Here is a 17,707-nt window from a genome sequence, read left to right as displayed (position 1 = left end):
TCTTTTCTCTGTTGATAAGAATATTGTTTATTGGTCTAGTGGTGAGGATTTTTGTTTTCTTGACATTGAGATGCAATCCATACTGAAGGCTGCTCTTTGATCTTCATCAGTAAATGTCCTCTTCACTTTCAGCAAGCAAGGTTGTATGATGTGCATATTGCAGGTTGTTAATGAGTCTTCCTTCAATCCTGATGCTGCGTTTTCCTTCATATAAACCAGCTTCTCAGATTATTTGCTCAGCATACAGGTTGAATAAGTATGGTAAACAAATACAACCCTGTCAGACACCTTTCTTAATTTGAAACCATTCAGTGTTCCCATGTTCTGTTCAAACTTATGCTTGGTCCAGGTACAGATTCCACATGAGCACAATTAAGTGTTTCGGAATACTCATACTTTGCAGTGTTGTCCAGAGCATATCATGATCCATACAATCCACACAGTCAATAAAGCACAGGTAATCATCTTTCTGGTATTCTCTGCTTTCAGCCAAGATCCATCAGACATCCGCATTTATATCTCTCGTTCCACATCCTCTTGTGAATCTATCTTTACCTTTGGAAGTTCTCTGTCAATGCGTGCTTGCAACCGTTTCTGTATTACCTTGTAAAACTTCACTTACGTGGGATATCAAAGATATTGTCCTATGATTTCCGCATTCCATTGGGTCACCTTTCTTTGGAATGGGTACAAATATGAATCTCTTCCAATCAGTTGGCCAGATAGTTGTTGTCTTCCAGATTTCTTGGCATAGATGACTGAGTGCCTCCTGTGCCACCTCACTTTCCTGAAAGATTTCAATTTTTATTCCATCTATTCCTGGTGCCATGTTCTTTGCAAATTCCTTCAATGCACCCTGGACTTCTTCCTTCAGTATCATGGGCTTTTGATCATATGCTACCTCTTAAAATGGTTAAACATTAACCATTTCCTTTTAGTACAGTGACTGTCTTTTTCTTCCATCTTCTTTTGATGCTTTCTGCATCATTCAATAATTTGCCCAGAAATCCTTCAATAACGAAAGTCGAAGCTTGAATTTTTTTTTCAGTTCCCCCAGCTTGAGAAATGCTGAGCGTGTTCTTCCTTTTTTGTTTTCTGATTCCAGATCTAGGCACATTTTGTTGTAATATTTGGCTTTTATCGTCTCGAGCCGACCGTTGACATTTCTGTTCAGCTCTTGGACCTCCTCATTTCTTCCATTTGTTTTACCATCTCTATGCTGGAGAGCAAGTTTCAGTGTCTCTTCTGACATCCATTTTGACCTTTTCCTTTCTTCTTAAATGACTTTTGCTTTCTTGTATGATGTTCTTGATGTCATCCCACAACTCTTCTGATCTTTGGACTTTAGTGTTTAATATATCAGCTCTTCTTCGGATGATGTCTAAATTCACATGGGATATATTCAAGGTCATGTTTTGGCTCTCGTTGACTTTTTTTCATTTTATTCAGGTTCAGTTTGAATTTTCATATGAACAATTGATGGTCTGTTCTACAATCTGTCCCTGGCCTTGTTTTGACTGATGATATGGACCTTTCCATTGTCTCTTTCCTCAGATGTAGTCAATTTGATTTCTGTCTATTCCATCTGGTGAGGTACATGTGTATAATCGTCTCTTGTGCTGTCTAATGAAGGTATTTGAAATGAATAAAGCATTAATTTTGCAGAATTCTATCATGTGATCTCCAGCATCATTTCAATCACCAAGGCCATATATTCCAACTCTTTGTTCCCACCCTTTGCATTCCAATCACCAGTAATGATCAATATATCTTGATTGCATGTTAGAGCGATTTCAGACTGAAGAAGTTGGTAAAATTCTTCTGTTTTATCCTCGCTGGCTTTAGTGGTTGGTGTAAATTTGAATAATAGTGTTGCTAACTGGTCTTCCCTAGAGGTGCATGGATATTATCCTATCACAGACAGTGTTGTAAACTCATGACTGATCTGGATATGTTCTATTTGACAGTGAATGCAGCACCATTCCTCTTCAATTTGTCATTCCTTGCATAGTAAACCATGTGGTTGTCAGATTAAAAATGGCCAATACCAGTCCATTTCAGTTCACTAATGCCTAAGATATTGATATTTATGTGTTCCATTTCATTTTTTCCAATTTCCAATTTTCCTAGAGTCATACTTTATACATTCCATGTTCGGATTATTAATGGTTGTTTGCAGCTCTTTCTTTTTGGGTTGTGCCACATCAGCAAATGAAGGTTCTACGAGCTTTACTTCCACGGGCTTTACTCCATTCGCGTCATCACGGTCAACTCTACTTTGAGGAGGCAGCTCTTCTCCAGTCGCATTTTGAGTGCCTTCCACCCCGAGGAGCTCATTTTCCGGCACTATATTTGAAGAGACAGTGTTTCTCTCCTATTCATAAGGTTTTCAGTGACTCAATATTCGGAAGTAGTTTGTCACACCTTTTCCTAGTCTTTCTTGGTCTGGAAGTTCATCTGGACCCTGTCCACCATGGGTGACCCTCCTGGTATTTAAAAACCGTTGGGAAAGCTTTCAGAGTCACAGCAACTCACAAGCTACCATAGTAGGATCCATAATGATAACTCCACGTTTATAGACTGTTTGCTATGAGTTGGAATCCAAGACTTGATTGAAAGAGCGACTTTGTTTTAAAAAACTCCAAGAAAAAAAAACCAACCAGTTGTTGGTCTTTCATTTTCTGTTCTATTTGAAATTTCCTCAACCCTTCCACCTCACCCAACCTCCTATTTTTAGATAATTTTAGTGCAGGCACAAAGCCAGTATGTTCTGAAATTTTTGTATGTAAAATATCCCTACCATCTCCTTAAATATTGCTGTTAAATGCCTTCAAGTAGTTTCTGACTCATAGGGACCCTGTATAGGGTTTCAGAGGAGTGGCTGGTTTTTTTGAACAGCTAACTTTTATAGTGCAGTGCATTATCCTACAGTGCCACACCAAGATTCCATAATTTTACTTAGCCCTTTCTCAATGCAGATTGGCATACTTCTGTTAGTGTTTTGTAGTTAACGTCTTGTGACATAGCTAGTGATCATGGCCCAAGCTATTTTGATGGCCAAACATTTGGGTATAGTATGGCTCATGAAAATGTCTTTTCTTTTCAGGGATGGCCTATGTATGCACAACTCCTGATTGATTTATTCAAATATTTAGCGCCTTTCCTTAGAAATGTGGAACTCACCAAACCTATGCAAATCCTGTATAAGGTATATGGTCTTTAGTTTCCTCCTCTTTTCTGCTCCCCCTCTCCCCTTTAATTTTTGTGTTTTTTCCTACTTTCTTTGGGGTGGGGGTGGGGTATTCACCCACCCGTTCCCCCCCCCCCCTTTTCTAATGCAATGCATTTAAGACTAGAAACTTTCTTAGAAAGTCCTACAATTTAATGATTTTCAAATATAAGCATGTAGATACATCACCTGTAATTGTGTTAGTGGTGATTTCAAGCCTGTAACTTTGTTGTTATTGAAGGATAGTGTAGTACCTTTTATACTTTAGTTAAATTTATAAGAGGAGAAATGTTATTTCCATTTTCTTAGTGTTGAAACACCTAATGTTTTCCTTTTTAATAACAGGGCACTTTAAGAGTGCTGCTGGTCCTTTTGCATGATTTCCCAGAGTTCCTTTGTGATTATCATTATGGGTTCTGTGACGTGATCCCACCTAATTGTATCCAGCTAAGAAATCTGATCCTGAGTGCCTTCCCAAGAAACATGAGGCTTCCAGACCCATTCACTCCTAATCTGAAGGTAATAATTCAGTACTTCAAGGAAAAGTCTTAACTACTTCAGCCCTTCCTTTGATAAACTGGCTGTTTAAGTCCTCCTTCTGAAGTCATATTTATTAGGTAAAGGTGCTGTTTGGGGGAGAATAATCATATTTATTAAGGGTAGGGCATTAGCTAATGGTGCAAAATCCCCCACCCCTGTGATGGTGGTGGTGGTATTATGCCATGGAGTTCATTTAGACTCATAGCGACTCTGCACAGGGTTTCTGAGGCTGTAAATCTTTACGGGAGAAGAAATGCTCATCTTTCTCCTGTGGAACAGCTGGTAGTTTCGAACTCCTGACTTTGCGGTTCGCAGCCCAATTCGTAACCACTTTATTTGATTTGATTCTGACTCATAGCGGCCCTGTATAGGCTTTCCAAGGAGTGGCTGGAGAGTTAGAACCACTGACCTTGTGTTTAATCTGACTTGAGGTCAAATACTTATCCTATATGGTGACACACCAAGAATATATTTATAGAGGATGCCATGTGTGGCACTGTAGGATAGGCACTGGATTGCTAACCTCAAGGTCTGTGGTTCAAACCCTATACATTGGCACCAACTTCATGGCACTTAACAAGAACAATATATTTAGGAGAAGCGCTGGTGGGTCAATGAGTTAAGTGATGGCGTGCTAACTGAAAGGCCAGTAGATGAACCTCACCAGTAGCTAGCTTCACAAAAGGAGATTTGAAGATCTGCTCCAATAAAGATGACAGCTTAGGAAACCCTATGGGGCAGCTCTACTCAGTCATATAGGGTGCTTGAGTCAGAATGAACTTACTGGCACACAACAAATAATCACACAGAATGAGTGGTTCCTATCATTTTGTATATAGACTCCTAATGTAATGGTAGTCTGTGCCACACCCCCTTTAAAAAAAAAACCAAAATACAATAAAAATGGCAACTCTACTCTTGAAGACATTTATAATGTGCATAACTATAGAAAAAAGAAGCAATCCCACCACTTCCCAACATAGAAACATGTTGCTATCAGTTCCTAAGGATTCTGGTTTTGATGCTTGAATTTATCTGTGACAGGTGGACATGTTGAGTGAAATTAACATTGCACCCCGGATTCTCACCAATTTCACTGGAGTGATGCCACCTCAATTCAAAAAGGATTTGGATTCCTATCTGAAAACTCGATCGCCAGTCACTTTTCTGTCAGACTTGCGCAGCAACCTACAGGTTAAATAGCTTGTCTTGAATTTATTTTTGGGGGGGCTATTTTCCATAGAAGGCACTTAGTCTAGGAATTGTGTGTTCCTGTGTGTGGCTCAGTTGCGAGTTAGTCTTTGCAAACTCATTGTCATGATTGGTTTAAAGATTTACAAACACATTGCTAGCTCTAATGTTTGAGGGAGATTAAGAAGATGATCAGTTTTACCGGCTGATTTCATCAGAGCATCTGTGTATGGGCTGTCTGGTTTTCTCAAAGAATAGAGAGAGTCATTTCCTGTCTCTGTCTCACGATTTTTCTAAATACCATTGGTTCTGATTTCATTTCCTGAACAGGATGACTAGAAGTTGTCCGTCTTCCCCCATCATGTCACCACATGCTCTCCCTCTCCACGTCTTGGTAACCATTGGGACTGAGCCATACTGTGACCACACAAGTACAACTTTAGAGTTGTGTCAGGAGACAGTGATGCTGCCTGTTGTACTCCTTCCTGAGGAAAACGGTTTCTTTGCTGATGCAACCACTTTTATACTGTTAATCACATAAATTAGTTTCTAAAATTTAAATCACAAAGAATGTTGAGAACAGATGACCCTTTCCATGATGTTGGGAGGAGGGTTTCTAAATGCTGCAGTGAAATCTTGCCTCAGTGGGCCTCAGTAAATCAGAAGGTTTGGTTTTGCTGATTTAGGTGTCCAGTGAACCTGGCAATCGCTACAGCCTGCAGCTCATCAATGCACTGGTGCTCTACGTGGGGACCCAGGCCATTGCACACATCCACAACAAGGGCAGCACGCCCTCCATGAGCACCATCACCCACTCAGCACACATGGACATCTTCCAGAACCTGGCTGTGGACTTAGACACTGAAGGTGAGTGCAGCCAATGTTTTAAACCACAACGGAAATTGCCGATAAGAGTATAGGTCTGGCTCGTTATGTCTTTTGCTAGATATTAACCTGTTCGATGCAAATACACAGAAAAGCATAAAAGGAAAGAATTGCCTAGAACCCTACCACATTAGTTAATGTTTGTGTGTGATTACAATTTTTTCTCCCTAGTGTGAGAATAAACATGTTTCTTTCACGTCTCGCTCTTTAAACATCAATGGGCTCATATTCTTTTCTTAGCCTGCCTTTTCCTCGTATTAATTTGTCCTGGTGTGGTGCTCTAGGATTAGCACTGGACTGCTAATCTCAAGGTTGGTGGTTCAAACACTCCGCGAAAACCCTGTACAGGTTCGTTATGAGCCAGAACCGACTCGATGGTACATATCAACAGTTAGTACCCAGTTTGGCAGGCAGTATGTTAAATCTGGAGTTATGGTATGGCGCAGTGGGCTAGTGCATCAGACTGCAAAGTTGTTTGAACTGCCAAGGTCAGTGGTTCTAGCTCACCAGCTGTTCCTTGGAAATCCTATACAGGGTTGCTCTGGATCGGAATCGACTTAATGGCACTTAATATGTTAAATCTTGGGCTCATAAAGATCAATGAATAGGACTGTCTCTTGCTTGGTGTGCAAAAAATTCACAGTTTGACGTCTTGTAAGTTTGTTTTGGCTGAGATGCATTTCTTTTGGTGCTCTATCTTTATTCTCCGGTAGTCTTCTTTCAAGCACCAGTATACTTTAGAAAGACAAGTAATGCTAACTTTGCCATGGATTCTTGAAAGCCTGATTAATCTTAAGTGTATATACTGCATCCTATTATTTGTAGAATCACTACCACTCTTCTGTCAGTTTGTTGCCCGGTGGTGGCTTGTGTGTTGTTTCGATGCTGGACAATATGCCACTGCTGGTTTAAATACCAGCAAGGTCACCCATGGTGGATAGGTTTCAGTGGAGCTTCCAGTCTGAGACAGACTAGGAAGAAGAGGTGGTACACTACACTTCTTAAAGATTAGCCACTGAAAATGGACTGGCTAAAGGAATGATTATGAGCATGGCACAGGACCTGGGCAGAGCTTCATTCTGTTGTGCCACAGCATGGCTGAGGGTCAGGACAGACTCCGTAACACCAGACACCATTTGTAGAAGGGATTTGAGACAGCTTAAAATAAAGATGGATATACTATTAAGTCCAGAACCCAGAAATACAGAGGTGGGGGTGGGGGGACGCTGTTTATGACCTGCTGTGTTGCCCTCCCACACTAGTAAATCAAGCAGGAGCAGAAAGATAAGCCTCCGTATACGTGTTGTGTGTTTATTCCAGTGTAGTGTCACCAGCAGCTCTCAGAGTGTGGTGTGGAGTCCTCAGAGGCCCGTTTAGGCAGGCAGGCCGAGAAGTCACAACTGTTGAGGATAAGACAGTGGGGTTTTCCAGAGGCTACATGAATGTGATGCTGCAAAAGACTGATTATTGTAGGAATAGTAATCTCTTCTAGGTATTAATGGAATTTTGCAAAATGTAAAAGGTGTAATTCATCACTAGGAAATTTTCTTGAATTATTTTCTATTAACATAGTTTTGTTGTTTTTAATGAACTTTTTAAAAGGAAACCAGGTGGTACTGCAGTGGGTTAATCATAGGGCTAACTGATCAATTGTCACTTCAAACCCACTAGCAGCCAGCTCCACAGGGCAAAGACAGGCAGCCTTAGAAACCCTTTGGGGCAGCTTTACTCTGTCCTTGGGATCACTGCAAGTCAGCATCGATTCATTGGTTGTTATGTGCCGTGGAGTTAGTTCTGACTCATAGCGACCCTGTACAGGGTTTCCGAGGCTGTAAATCTTTACGGGAACAGAAAGCCTTATTTTCTCCCGTGGAACCTCTGGTAGTTTTGAATTGTTGGACCTGAGGTTCACAGCCCAATTTGTTTGTAATCACTATGCTACCAGAGCTCCTTGATTCATTGGCAGTGGGGATGAAAATTTGGAAACTACTGAAATACCACCTCTTTTGGGATCCTGAAACCAAAAATTTGAGAACCATTGGTTTAACCAAAGAAAAATTGCTTTGAATGCTTGTACGAGAAATCCAAACTCTAGCTGTTTAGAACTATTTGTATTTTCTTTGAGAGCAAGGCCTCACTAAGCTGTACTTCCTTTCCTTTCTAGGTCGGTACCTCTTCTTGAATGCAATTGCAAATCAGCTGCGGTACCCCAATAGCCACACGCATTACTTCAGCTGCACCATGCTGTACCTTTTTGCTGAGGCCAACACAGAAGCTATCCAGGAACAGATCACAAGGTAAGAGAGACTCCTTTGAAACTGCATATGTTCTATTTGTTCCTTGTGAACAAAATTAACATGGTATCTGCCTTCCTGATATTTTGTCTGACACACACATAAAAATCAGAGACTACAGTTCACCATCTTGATGGACTGAAGAGTTGGCTTTTCTAGTTTAAAAAAAAAACAACAAAACCCTCAAGAGGTGGTGGCACCATTGTAACCAGGGCCTTAACTCACATGGGTGTTTTAAAATGCCAGGCTGAGGATGAACGAGTGTGTCATGGTTAGGGTTCTTTCACAGCTTACTTGTTTAGCACTGAGGATTGGGAAGTGGGTAGATTCTAATGAGAGAGACACATACATACAACGGGGCTTCAGAGATTTCATGGAAAAGACTCCATTGTCTTTTGAGTTCATGTTCAACAAGTGTTTTGAAACCCAGTAGTCGGGCTACTAAACCTCAAGGTCAGCAGTTCGAAACTAACCAATCATTCCACGGGAGAAAGGTGAGACTTTCTGTTCCTATAAAGATTTACAGCCTCGGAAATCCTAGTCGGGGCTGCTATGAGTTGGAACTGACTCCACAGCACACAGCCACCACCACTACTGGACTTAAAATATTGGGAATATATTTTTATGCTTGCACTTTTCACCTCTTAGTACTTGTGGTACTAAGTATAGCGTTTCTTAGATTTCTGTACCGAAGTTAATATTTTATTAAAGTACAATTGGTAAGTCAAGTATAAGCATTGGCATTAGAATACATATGCCTACTTACATGTGCAGCTAGCAGTGATCAGACTCTTTACTCCCCGTTTCCTTACTTTCAGTGTGTTCTCATTCTTTAAGTAATGACTGTGTACTGTGTATGTGTTTTATGGGCTTTCTTCTTAACCACTGTGATGGGCTCACCTATTAATTTAACTGTTATTATCCAACATTTTAAGGAGCTCTGGTAGCGTAGTGGTTACGAATTGGACTGCTAATCTCATGGTCAGCAGTTCAAAACTATCAGCTGTTCCACGGGAGAAGATGAGGCTTTCTGTTCCCGTAAAGATTTACAGGGTTGCTATGAGTTGGAACTGACTCCATGGCACATAACAACATCCAACATTTTGCATATTAATAACACATAGCGGGTAGTAAGGGAAGACGGAGGTGCCAGGCAAGAGTAATGCTGTATCATCCAGGATGGGCCATGATTCTCATCTGTTTGATATTTATGTGATGCTGTTGTTTCCCATCCTGTGACCTGGTATGGTTGTGCCTTTTCCACTCCATGCCCTGGTCTTTCGGATCTAATCATGTTGGTAAGAGGTGTGGCTGTACCGTTACCCTCATTTTATGTTAGTCATCTTCTAAGATTCAGTAAGGACTCCAGGTTTGGTGCTGTAGGTCAGAACTGTTGAATCAGAAGTTCAACAGTTCAAACCCACCAGTAGTTATTGGAAATCCTACACAGGGTCACTATGAGTCAGAATTGACTCTGGCACTTAACCATCACAGGGTTCAATAAGTGAAAAACCAGGGTTCAAACACAGTTGTTCTATTTCCAGAATCTGCATTAATTATGTGTAAGTACTGGGCAGCTAACCGCAAGGTTGCTTTGAGTTGAAACTGATTTCATGGCACTTGATCTACAACGTAGAGAAAATCCATTGTAAAGCCAACAACTTTTGGCAGTGGTTTAATAATTGGGGACAAGAGCTAGAAAACAGGTAATAGTAGTGTGTGTTATGCATTAACTGGCTCTTTTCTCACCTTCCCCAGGGTTCTCTTGGAACGGTTGATTGTAAATAGACCACATCCTTGGGGTCTTCTTATTACCTTCATTGAGCTGATTAAAAATCCAGCGTTTAAGTTCTGGAACCATGAGTTTGTACACTGTGCCCCAGAAATCGAAAAGTAAGTTAAAAGTAATTCTGTAGGCCTGGGACAGGAAAATGACTCATTTGGTGTCTCCAGTTTGGGTGGGTGATTGAGGCAGTAGTAACTAAAACAAACAGAAGATAGATGTGTAGTAGGTATTTCTAGACCTGAACTAGTCTCACAAAACTGTACCTTCTTTCTCATTAGGTTGTTCCAGTCGGTAGCACAGTGCTGTATGGGACAGAAGCAAGCTCAGCAAGTAATGGAAGGGACAGGCGCCAGTTAGGTGGGACTGCATCTCTGTTGTAAGCTTGTCAACCTGGAGGTCCTGTGGCACCACATTTATAAACTGACTGAAGAATCCTCCTGACTCTCCCAGCCCTTTGGTTCTTGGGTCTCTGCCCCCAGTACTGTTGGGGTCAGCCTCCTGTCTATGTGGGCACGTTCCAAAGTTTAAATTCATTTTTTTTTTTTTTTTTTGACTTGGCCAAAATTTAGAAGATGCTGTGAATATCATTTTGAACTTGTGTAAATATATGAAAGAGAAAACCTTTGTGTGGAACTTCTTGGGTTTGTGGGAAATGTGTCCCAGGCCAGTGGATAACTGTTGTCTACCCAGGTGACCGGATAGACATTCACTTGATGGGGACAGAGCTCCCTGTTCTCCCGACTCCAGAGACTCATGAAAAGCCAGATGAAGCATCACTTTAAATGTGGACAAAGGGGCCTTGATCACCAGGTTATTAACAACATGAGCTGTAGGGAGTTGGTATCCAGGACATGTGGTGAGGGACCAGAGGTCCTGTGGGTTTTGTTTGCCTCTTCCCCAGCCCCAATCCAAAGCTGACTCTGCAGGGCGATTCTCATTTTCACTAGAGAAGATACTCCTTAGGGCCCACGAGACTTCCCCTAACCAGGCCTAAAACCCCTCCATTAGTAAATTACATTTTAAGAACTGTCTTTCCCTGTCACCCCTGAATAGCCATGAGTTGCTTTTCAAAAAAAAAAAGTAAATGGAGCACTACAACCCCTTTGGTAAGGATTCTGAGTGGTTTGTAAACGCACTGCTCCACGTGTTGCAGCCTTTCTGGGGCCTGCACTTTAGTTCCCTTCCCCCAGTATGAGTGAGTCAGCCCACTGTGTCTTGTTCAGTAGCAGCCAGCTTACTGCTGAACAAGTAACTCCCACTTACCTAACATGCTTAAACCAGGAAGAAAAAGGCTTACTGTAAAGTGTTTTTCACCCAAGTCTCCTTTTCAACAGTGACACTGTTGGAGCAAGTCTCTACAGTTAAACTGAATTACAAAAAAAACGATTGTTTTAAAACATCCTTTATCTGGAAGACCTTTTAATGAATGCCATTAAAGGAATGATCCCTTGAAGGTGAATTGTATCATGGGGAGCTGTCAGATGACTGAGGTGGGCTTAAAGCAACCCCCTCAAGAGGGTCCACTCTGTACCAGGCTCACTGAGTCCTCTCCTAGGTGGGAAACAGTTCTGCCTCCCAAGTGAAAAAGGCTTACTGCTACCACATCTACTGTCTTTGGTCAAAACCAAATCAAATGACCAAAAATTTTGTCCTTAGTAACAATTAACAGTGATTCCCAAGTCTGTTGTCCCCAGTCTTCAGTCACCTTTATTCCAACTTAACCCCTTTTCTACTTTTCCTTTTGGTATTTAATAAGAACAGCAAAATTAAAACTTTCCTTCAAGTATTGTTCTCACCTCTGCTCATTTAGGCAATAGGGCAGCCTACTAACTTGTCAGTTCTAACAAGTTGTGTAAAATCATCTTCTGACCATAGCGAACCTGTAAGGCCTGCTGTTCCCTCCAGGTGAGTTTGGCATAAGCCTCCTGATTACTGAGTATGCTTTGCTCTGTCTGTAAGTCTGCAGCATAGGCTTGCAGGGTCAACAATACACTGGCCCGAAGAAGCTGTCTCCACGATGCTCTGAGCTTTGGCATCTTGGTGAGTGTCAGGCTGTCCTCTTCTCTGCTGTCATCTTCCCAGTTGTCCTGGTCTTTCAACTCTTCGAACTCCTCAGCAGGCATGCACAGTACCTAAAAGCAACCAGGAGGCCCTTTAGGTACCCCTTGGGTACGTCTGTCTTGGTGGTATTTATTAAAAGTGTCATCTCCCTTCACCCCACCTTTCTCCTCCCATCTCCACTCTCCCAGTCCTTTACCTTGAGTGTGGCAGTCAGCTCCTCTTCAGTTATCACCTCCTCCCGCCCGACCACAAAGGCTCCCTCATCCCCAACCATCTCCAGTTTGCATAAGAAATCCCAACGTTCATATAGTAGCAGCCTTTCAGCTTCAACTTTTGTTCCTGATTGATTTAAAATATAGGGTGATTTAAAACAGAATTGATTTAAAATATAGAATCTACCACCTAGTCTACTCCCACACCCCAGGGACGGCTACTGTTTAGCAGAGCTATTGCAATCGGTGGGAAGTAGAGAGGAATGGGTGAGTAAACAGACACCCACCAGTGTCCAAGAAGGAGCGTTAATTACTCACCCTGTAACGCTGCTTCACGAACGGTCACCATCTGGATGTCAGCGGTGTCGTCAGTATTGCCGGGATATGGCTCAACAAAACCATACATATGAAGCAGTTGCCAATTAGCCATTTGCCCATACGTGTTGAAAATCTCATGGCCTTTAGGAATGGGCTGGGTGGCAACCATCCGAAGACAATCCTAATATGGAAGAGTGACGCTGTAGCCAGGTCAGCCCCAGGACCACCATTCTGTCCATGCCTCCCCTCTCACAAGAGCCAGGAGCTGCAGTTCAGCCTCCAGTCTGATGCTATACCAGTGTGTTTGCCTTTTTTTTTGTTCTTAGTGTTTTTTGATCCTGAAAGGGAGGGGAGAGGCTTAACACAGGTCAGCCTCCAGGTTTTATTAAGGAAACCTCTTGGTTGGCTCATTCATCTTCAGCATTTACAAGTTGCTAGCTTTTAAGGATAGTTTAAAGAACAGTCCTGTCTCCTAACTGATTCGCCACAGCCCTGAGATTCAACACAGTCCTAAGCTACCAAGACAAGTGAGATTAGATGTCCCAAGCTACTGCTGCCCACAGGTCCTCATGATACTTCAACTTGAACTACCCAGAGTAGCCAGGGGAAGACAAAAGGCAGCTGAAGAGAACAAGTAAAGCAGATGTCACCTGGTTTTTAGCATGAATTGGAAAGCCTCTAGCAAATTACCAGGTTAGCATAAATGACACACTGGGTTGAATCACATGGCCCAACTATCAATGCACATAAGGAGAAAAGAACCGGGCAGGATCTACTCACTGGTGAGTATTCTAAATTGGCATTATGATTAGCTACGTGGTTTAGGATGTCTGCAGCAGGCACCATCAAAGGGGAGTTTGGCTCCTTTTCATCATCATCTTCCTCTAGTGGTTCCTGAAAGCTGACAGAATTTGGCCCAGTGTTGGGTGAGGGTGTAATTTTCACTATTGCCCCACAGAGTATCCTAGGCTGCAATCTTCAGGTGATCGCGCCCCACCCGCCAGCTGCTGGGTGGCTTCTACCACCAATAGTTCTAACAGGCCAGGGTCCATCAAGGTTCTCACACCTGTAGGCCATTACAAGGGCCACGAGCTGCTGGTAGAGTTCCAGGGAGCGAACCCTGGGGCTGAAGAGATCAGGATGGGCTTCCATGAACGGCAGCACGATGGAATTGTACTCTCTGCGAATGTTGGCCAAATCCTTCTCCACGGCCTCCAGCACACCTGTGCCCTGCAGCAGTCGCCTGCGTTCCTCCTCGGGCCTGTAGTAGTGACAGCCACATCCAAGTTCCCTTCACACACACTACCAGGGCGGTCGCTCCAGGGCCCCGGTCTTCGGGACCGCGTGGCTGAACCTGGCTGCGCTTCAGGCACTCCCGAGCCCGCCCCACGACTCTCACCAGAACATGGGGTGCTCCAGGTGGTCGAGCTCGGGCCAGAGCGCGAAGTAGGGGTTCCAGAGCGAGGTCGGGGCCTGTAGTTCGTGGAGTAGCGCCAGCAGCAGCGGCACCCAACCCGACTGGCTCTGCAACGCGCCTTGCTCTGCAGGAGACGCAGGGGTGAGGGCTGGGCAGCGCACGGGGCGACCCCCGTACCTTCGCCCGCCGGCCGTCCTGCCCACCTCGCTCCAGCAGGCCGCCGATGGCGCAGGTGTGCGGGGACAGGAGAGCGGCCCGCGGCACCGTGAACAACAGCTCCCCGGGCTGTACGCTCTCGCGGGCCACCATGCCGTAGCCGGCCACCGTGCCCTGCCGGCTCACCGCCACCTGTGCAAGGGGCCGGGATGATCAGGGCTGGCCCGCGCCTCCGCGCCCCAGCCGCCCACTCACTCGCTCACCTTGGGGCTCAGCTCCAGCCCGACCCGCTCGCACCAACTCAGGAAGCCCGTTACCGGGTCCAGATCCGCGTCGCCATCGCCGCCGCCGCCCACGGGCTCTGCCACCTGAGACAAGGGAGGGCAGTGTCGAGCAGAGTCCCCTCGGGCGGGAGAGGACGGCGGCGCGCACGCAGGCCGGGCCACGGGTGCAGGAGGGCCGCGCAGGCAGGGACCCTCGGAGGGGGACCTGGTAGGGGTGAGACGCGCTTGCGCTGGCTGTCGCGAACTCACCCGCCTACGCTTAACCGAAGTCGCCATAGTCCAAACGCTCAAGACCCCGCGGGTAATGGATCCGGCGACTGCTTCCGGCGCCGGCCTCACGCCCCCGGGGCGGGGCCTTATGGACGGGCGGGCCGCAAGCCATGGTCCCGCCTCGGAACTGGGACCACATGGTTTCAGCTTCCACACTGGAGAGTTAGAGCTGTGAGGATTAACAAGAAGATAGTTGTTCCTGAAAACTTCCTTATTGAGCCCCAAACCCTCTGCCAATCGAGTCGATTCTGACTCATAGCGGCCCTATACTGGATTTCCATGACCACAAATCTTTACGGGAGCTGACAACCTCATCTTTTCCCCATACAGCGACTGATGGACTTGAACTGCCAACCATACAGTTAGTAATCCACTACACCTGTAAATTTCTCTCGCTCTGTATTTAAAGTTCAGGTGTCCCCAGTTGAAGGCTCCTGAAAGGTCGGGCGGTTGAATCCACCAACCACTCTGCAAAGATTGTGGCAGACCACTTTGTAAACATTACTATCTTGGAAATCCTACAAGGCAGGTCTCTGTCCTATTAGAGAGTCTATATATATGTGTCAGAATCGGCTCCCCAGTGTGGTCTGAGTACAGGGAGAAGTGACCCTATGACCCCTGGAACCTGCTTCGGATCCAGGTACAACCCTCCCTTTGATGAGTCTCTAAGAGCTGGGACCACTTGAGGGGGAAGTCTGGGCACCAAAACAAATTCAGTTTCTGGATCAGAAGCCAAGGAGCTGTTGCTGGCTGGAGGAAAAGGCATTCAGGTGAGCGTCCAAAACCCACCCCTCCAGTTTTCCTGCTGTTAGAGAATTCTGTGTATATCTGTTCCAGAGTGAGGTTCCCAGATTTAGAATAGACCCTCTTCCCACCCACCTCCACACACTAACACATATCCTTCCCGGTTTCACCTTCTGCATAGTACATATTGCCTGTTGTTCCATGAATGCTTCTTTATTAGCAGGCATTTAACCGGGACTCTACTGAATGTGATAATTAAGATTTTGTGTCAACTTGAGTGGGCTAGGATCCTCAGTTGAGATGTAGCTATCTCCCATGATGTGATCTGATGTGATAAACCAGTAAGAGGATTAAGGGTGAGATCATTGTTAGGTGGTATTGAGTCAGCTCTGACTCACAGTGACCCTATGCATAACAGAACGAAATACTGCCCAGTTATGTGCCATCCTCACAATTGTTACTCTTGAGCTCACTGCTGATGCCGCTGTGCCAACCCATCTCCTTGGGAGTCTTCCTCTTTTTCGCTGACCCTCCACTTTACCAAGCATGAGGTCATTAAGGGATTTGTCCCTCCTGATAACATGTCCAAAGTATGAGAGAGAAAGTCTTGTCATCCTGGCTTCTCGGGAGCATTCTGGCTATACTTCTTCCAATACAGATTTGTTGCTTCTGATGAGTCTTCTCCAACACCACATCACCATAATTCAAATGAATCAACTCTACGGTCTTTATTAATTGTCTATCTTTCAAATGCATATGAAGCTATGGAAAATATCATGGCTTGGGCAAGGTACACCTTAGTCCTCAAACTGCTTGCTATCTTTACTCGTGAACACCTTAAAGCAGTCTTGTGCTCCTTCCATGAGTGTTGATTGTGGATTCAAACAAAAAGTCTTTGACAACTACAATGTTTCCCCCATGTATCATGATATTTATTGGCCCAGTGGTGAGGATTTTTATTTTCTTTACATTGAGGTCAACCCATACCACCCTTACTCCTACCACCACCCTGATCTGATTCATGAGGGAGTCTTCAAGGGTGTGGTATGCAACACCTTTGACCCTACAAGAGATAAAAGGAGAGAAATTTGAGCAACAGAGGGCTCTACTACCACCAGGCACCACTCGTCTGTCAGTTTGTCATGCTGTGGTGGCAGTGATGATGGAAGCTATTGTAAATACCAGCAGGGTCACCCATGGTGGACAGATTTCAGCTGTTCTTCCGGAGTAAGACAGACTACAAAGGAGAGGCAGGTTCCTCCCTGGAAACCTCACAAACAGCAGTGAAACCCTGCTAAAGAGCACCAGGACATTGAAGGTTGAAACATGAAGAGCACCAGAAGGTTGACAGATAGAGTGCCCGAAGATGAGCCCCTCAGGCTGGAAGAAACTCAAAATACGACTGGGGAAGAGCTGCCTCCTCACAGTAGAGTTGATCACAATGACACAAAGTAAAGCTCTTGGGATCTTCATTTGCTGATGGGGCACAATTCAAAATGAAGAGAAACAGCTGTAAACATCCATTAATAATCGGAACACAGAATATTCAAAGTATGAATCTAGGAAAATTGGAACTGTCAAAAATGAAATGGAACACATAAACATCGATATCCTAGGCGTTGTTGTTAAGTGCCATTGAGTCAGTTCCAACCCATAATGACTCTGTATAGGGTTTCCAAGGAGCAACTGGTGAGCTTGAACCTTGTAGTTTAAATGACTTTGCAGTCTGGCACATTAACCCACAGGATTCCTAGTAAGCTAAAATTGAATGGCATTGGCTGTTTTAAATCTGACAATTATATGGTTTACTATGCTGGGACTGACAAATTGAAAAGGAATGATATTGCATTCATCATTAAAAAGAACATTTCAAGATCTATCTTGAATTATAATGCTGTCTGTGATCGGATGATATCCATACACCTACAAGGAAGCCCACTATTATTTAAGTTTACACACCAACCACTAAAACCAGTGATCATGAAATTAAAGAATTCTACCAAGTTCTTAGTCTGAAATCGATCAAGCATGCAATCAAGATATATTGAAAATTACTGGCGACTGGAATGCAAAGGTTGGAAACAAAGAGGAAGATCAGTAGCTGGAAAATATAGCTTTGGTGATAGAAACAACGCTGGAGATCGCATGATAGAATTTTGCAAGACCAGTGACTTCTTCATTGCAAATACCTTTTTAAAATAACATAAAAGACAACTATACACATGGATCTCACCAGATAGAATATACAGAAATCAAACTGACTACATCTAATGGAAAGAGATGGTGGAAAACTCCGTATCATCAGCCAAAACAAGTCCAG

The 17,707-nt window shown here is 44.0% G+C and overlaps 2 protein-coding genes across 2 annotated transcripts in view; one reads left to right on the top strand and one right to left on the bottom strand.

Annotated features, from left to right (window-relative positions):
- CNOT1 (CCR4-NOT transcription complex, subunit 1) overlaps positions 1 to 10,545 on the top strand; it is a 135,791-nt gene extending 125,246 nt beyond the window's left edge. The window contains exons 43-49 of the mRNA XM_006863578.1: positions 3,107 to 3,208; positions 3,575 to 3,748; positions 4,814 to 4,963; positions 5,647 to 5,827; positions 8,010 to 8,142; positions 9,898 to 10,032; positions 10,204 to 10,545. Of these exons, the coding sequence (XP_006863640.1) occupies positions 3,107 to 3,208; positions 3,575 to 3,748; positions 4,814 to 4,963; positions 5,647 to 5,827; positions 8,010 to 8,142; positions 9,898 to 10,032; positions 10,204 to 10,282 (954 nt within the window). The 3' untranslated portion in view covers positions 10,283 to 10,545. The remainder of the gene's footprint in view (positions 1 to 3,106; positions 3,209 to 3,574; positions 3,749 to 4,813; positions 4,964 to 5,646; positions 5,828 to 8,009; positions 8,143 to 9,897; positions 10,033 to 10,203) is intronic.
- A 1,206-nt stretch (positions 10,546 to 11,751) lies between these two features.
- On the bottom strand, positions 11,752 to 14,649 carry SETD6 (SET domain containing 6). The gene is made up of 8 exons (XM_006863629.1): positions 14,353 to 14,649; positions 14,137 to 14,281; positions 13,916 to 14,057; positions 13,583 to 13,777; positions 13,297 to 13,417; positions 12,517 to 12,697; positions 12,183 to 12,325; positions 11,752 to 12,057 (listed from the first exon to the last, which is right to left on the bottom strand). Exons 1-8 carry the CDS (start codon positions 14,647 to 14,649, stop codon positions 11,752 to 11,754), a joined length of 1,530 nt encoding a protein of 509 aa, XP_006863691.1.
- Between the last annotated feature and the right edge of the window lie 3,058 nt (positions 14,650 to 17,707).

This window comes from Chrysochloris asiatica, unplaced genomic scaffold (assembly GCF_000296735.1).
Source record: "Chrysochloris asiatica unplaced genomic scaffold, ChrAsi1.0 scaffold00055, whole genome shotgun sequence".
In the NCBI taxonomy this organism is placed as follows: domain Eukaryota; kingdom Metazoa; phylum Chordata; class Mammalia; order Afrosoricida; family Chrysochloridae; genus Chrysochloris; species Chrysochloris asiatica.
Note: the sequence above shows the minus strand (reverse complement) of the source record. Positions and strands in the feature narration are given on the sequence as shown.

Bases quoted from the DNA above. Each gene is read 5' to 3' on its own strand.
- SETD6 (XM_006863629.1), bottom strand. From the start codon at position 14,649: ATGGCGACTTCGGTTAAGCGTAGGCGGGTGAGTTCGCGACAGCCAGCG. The intron at 13,418-13,582 runs GTGTGAGAACCT...AAATTCTGTCAG, and splicing joins GCCCTTGTAATGGCCTACAG to CTTTCAGGAACCACTAGAGG. The intron at 12,058-12,182 runs GTAAAGGACTGG...GGTTGCTTTTAG, and splicing joins AGCTGACTGCCACACTCAAG to GTACTGTGCATGCCTGCTGA.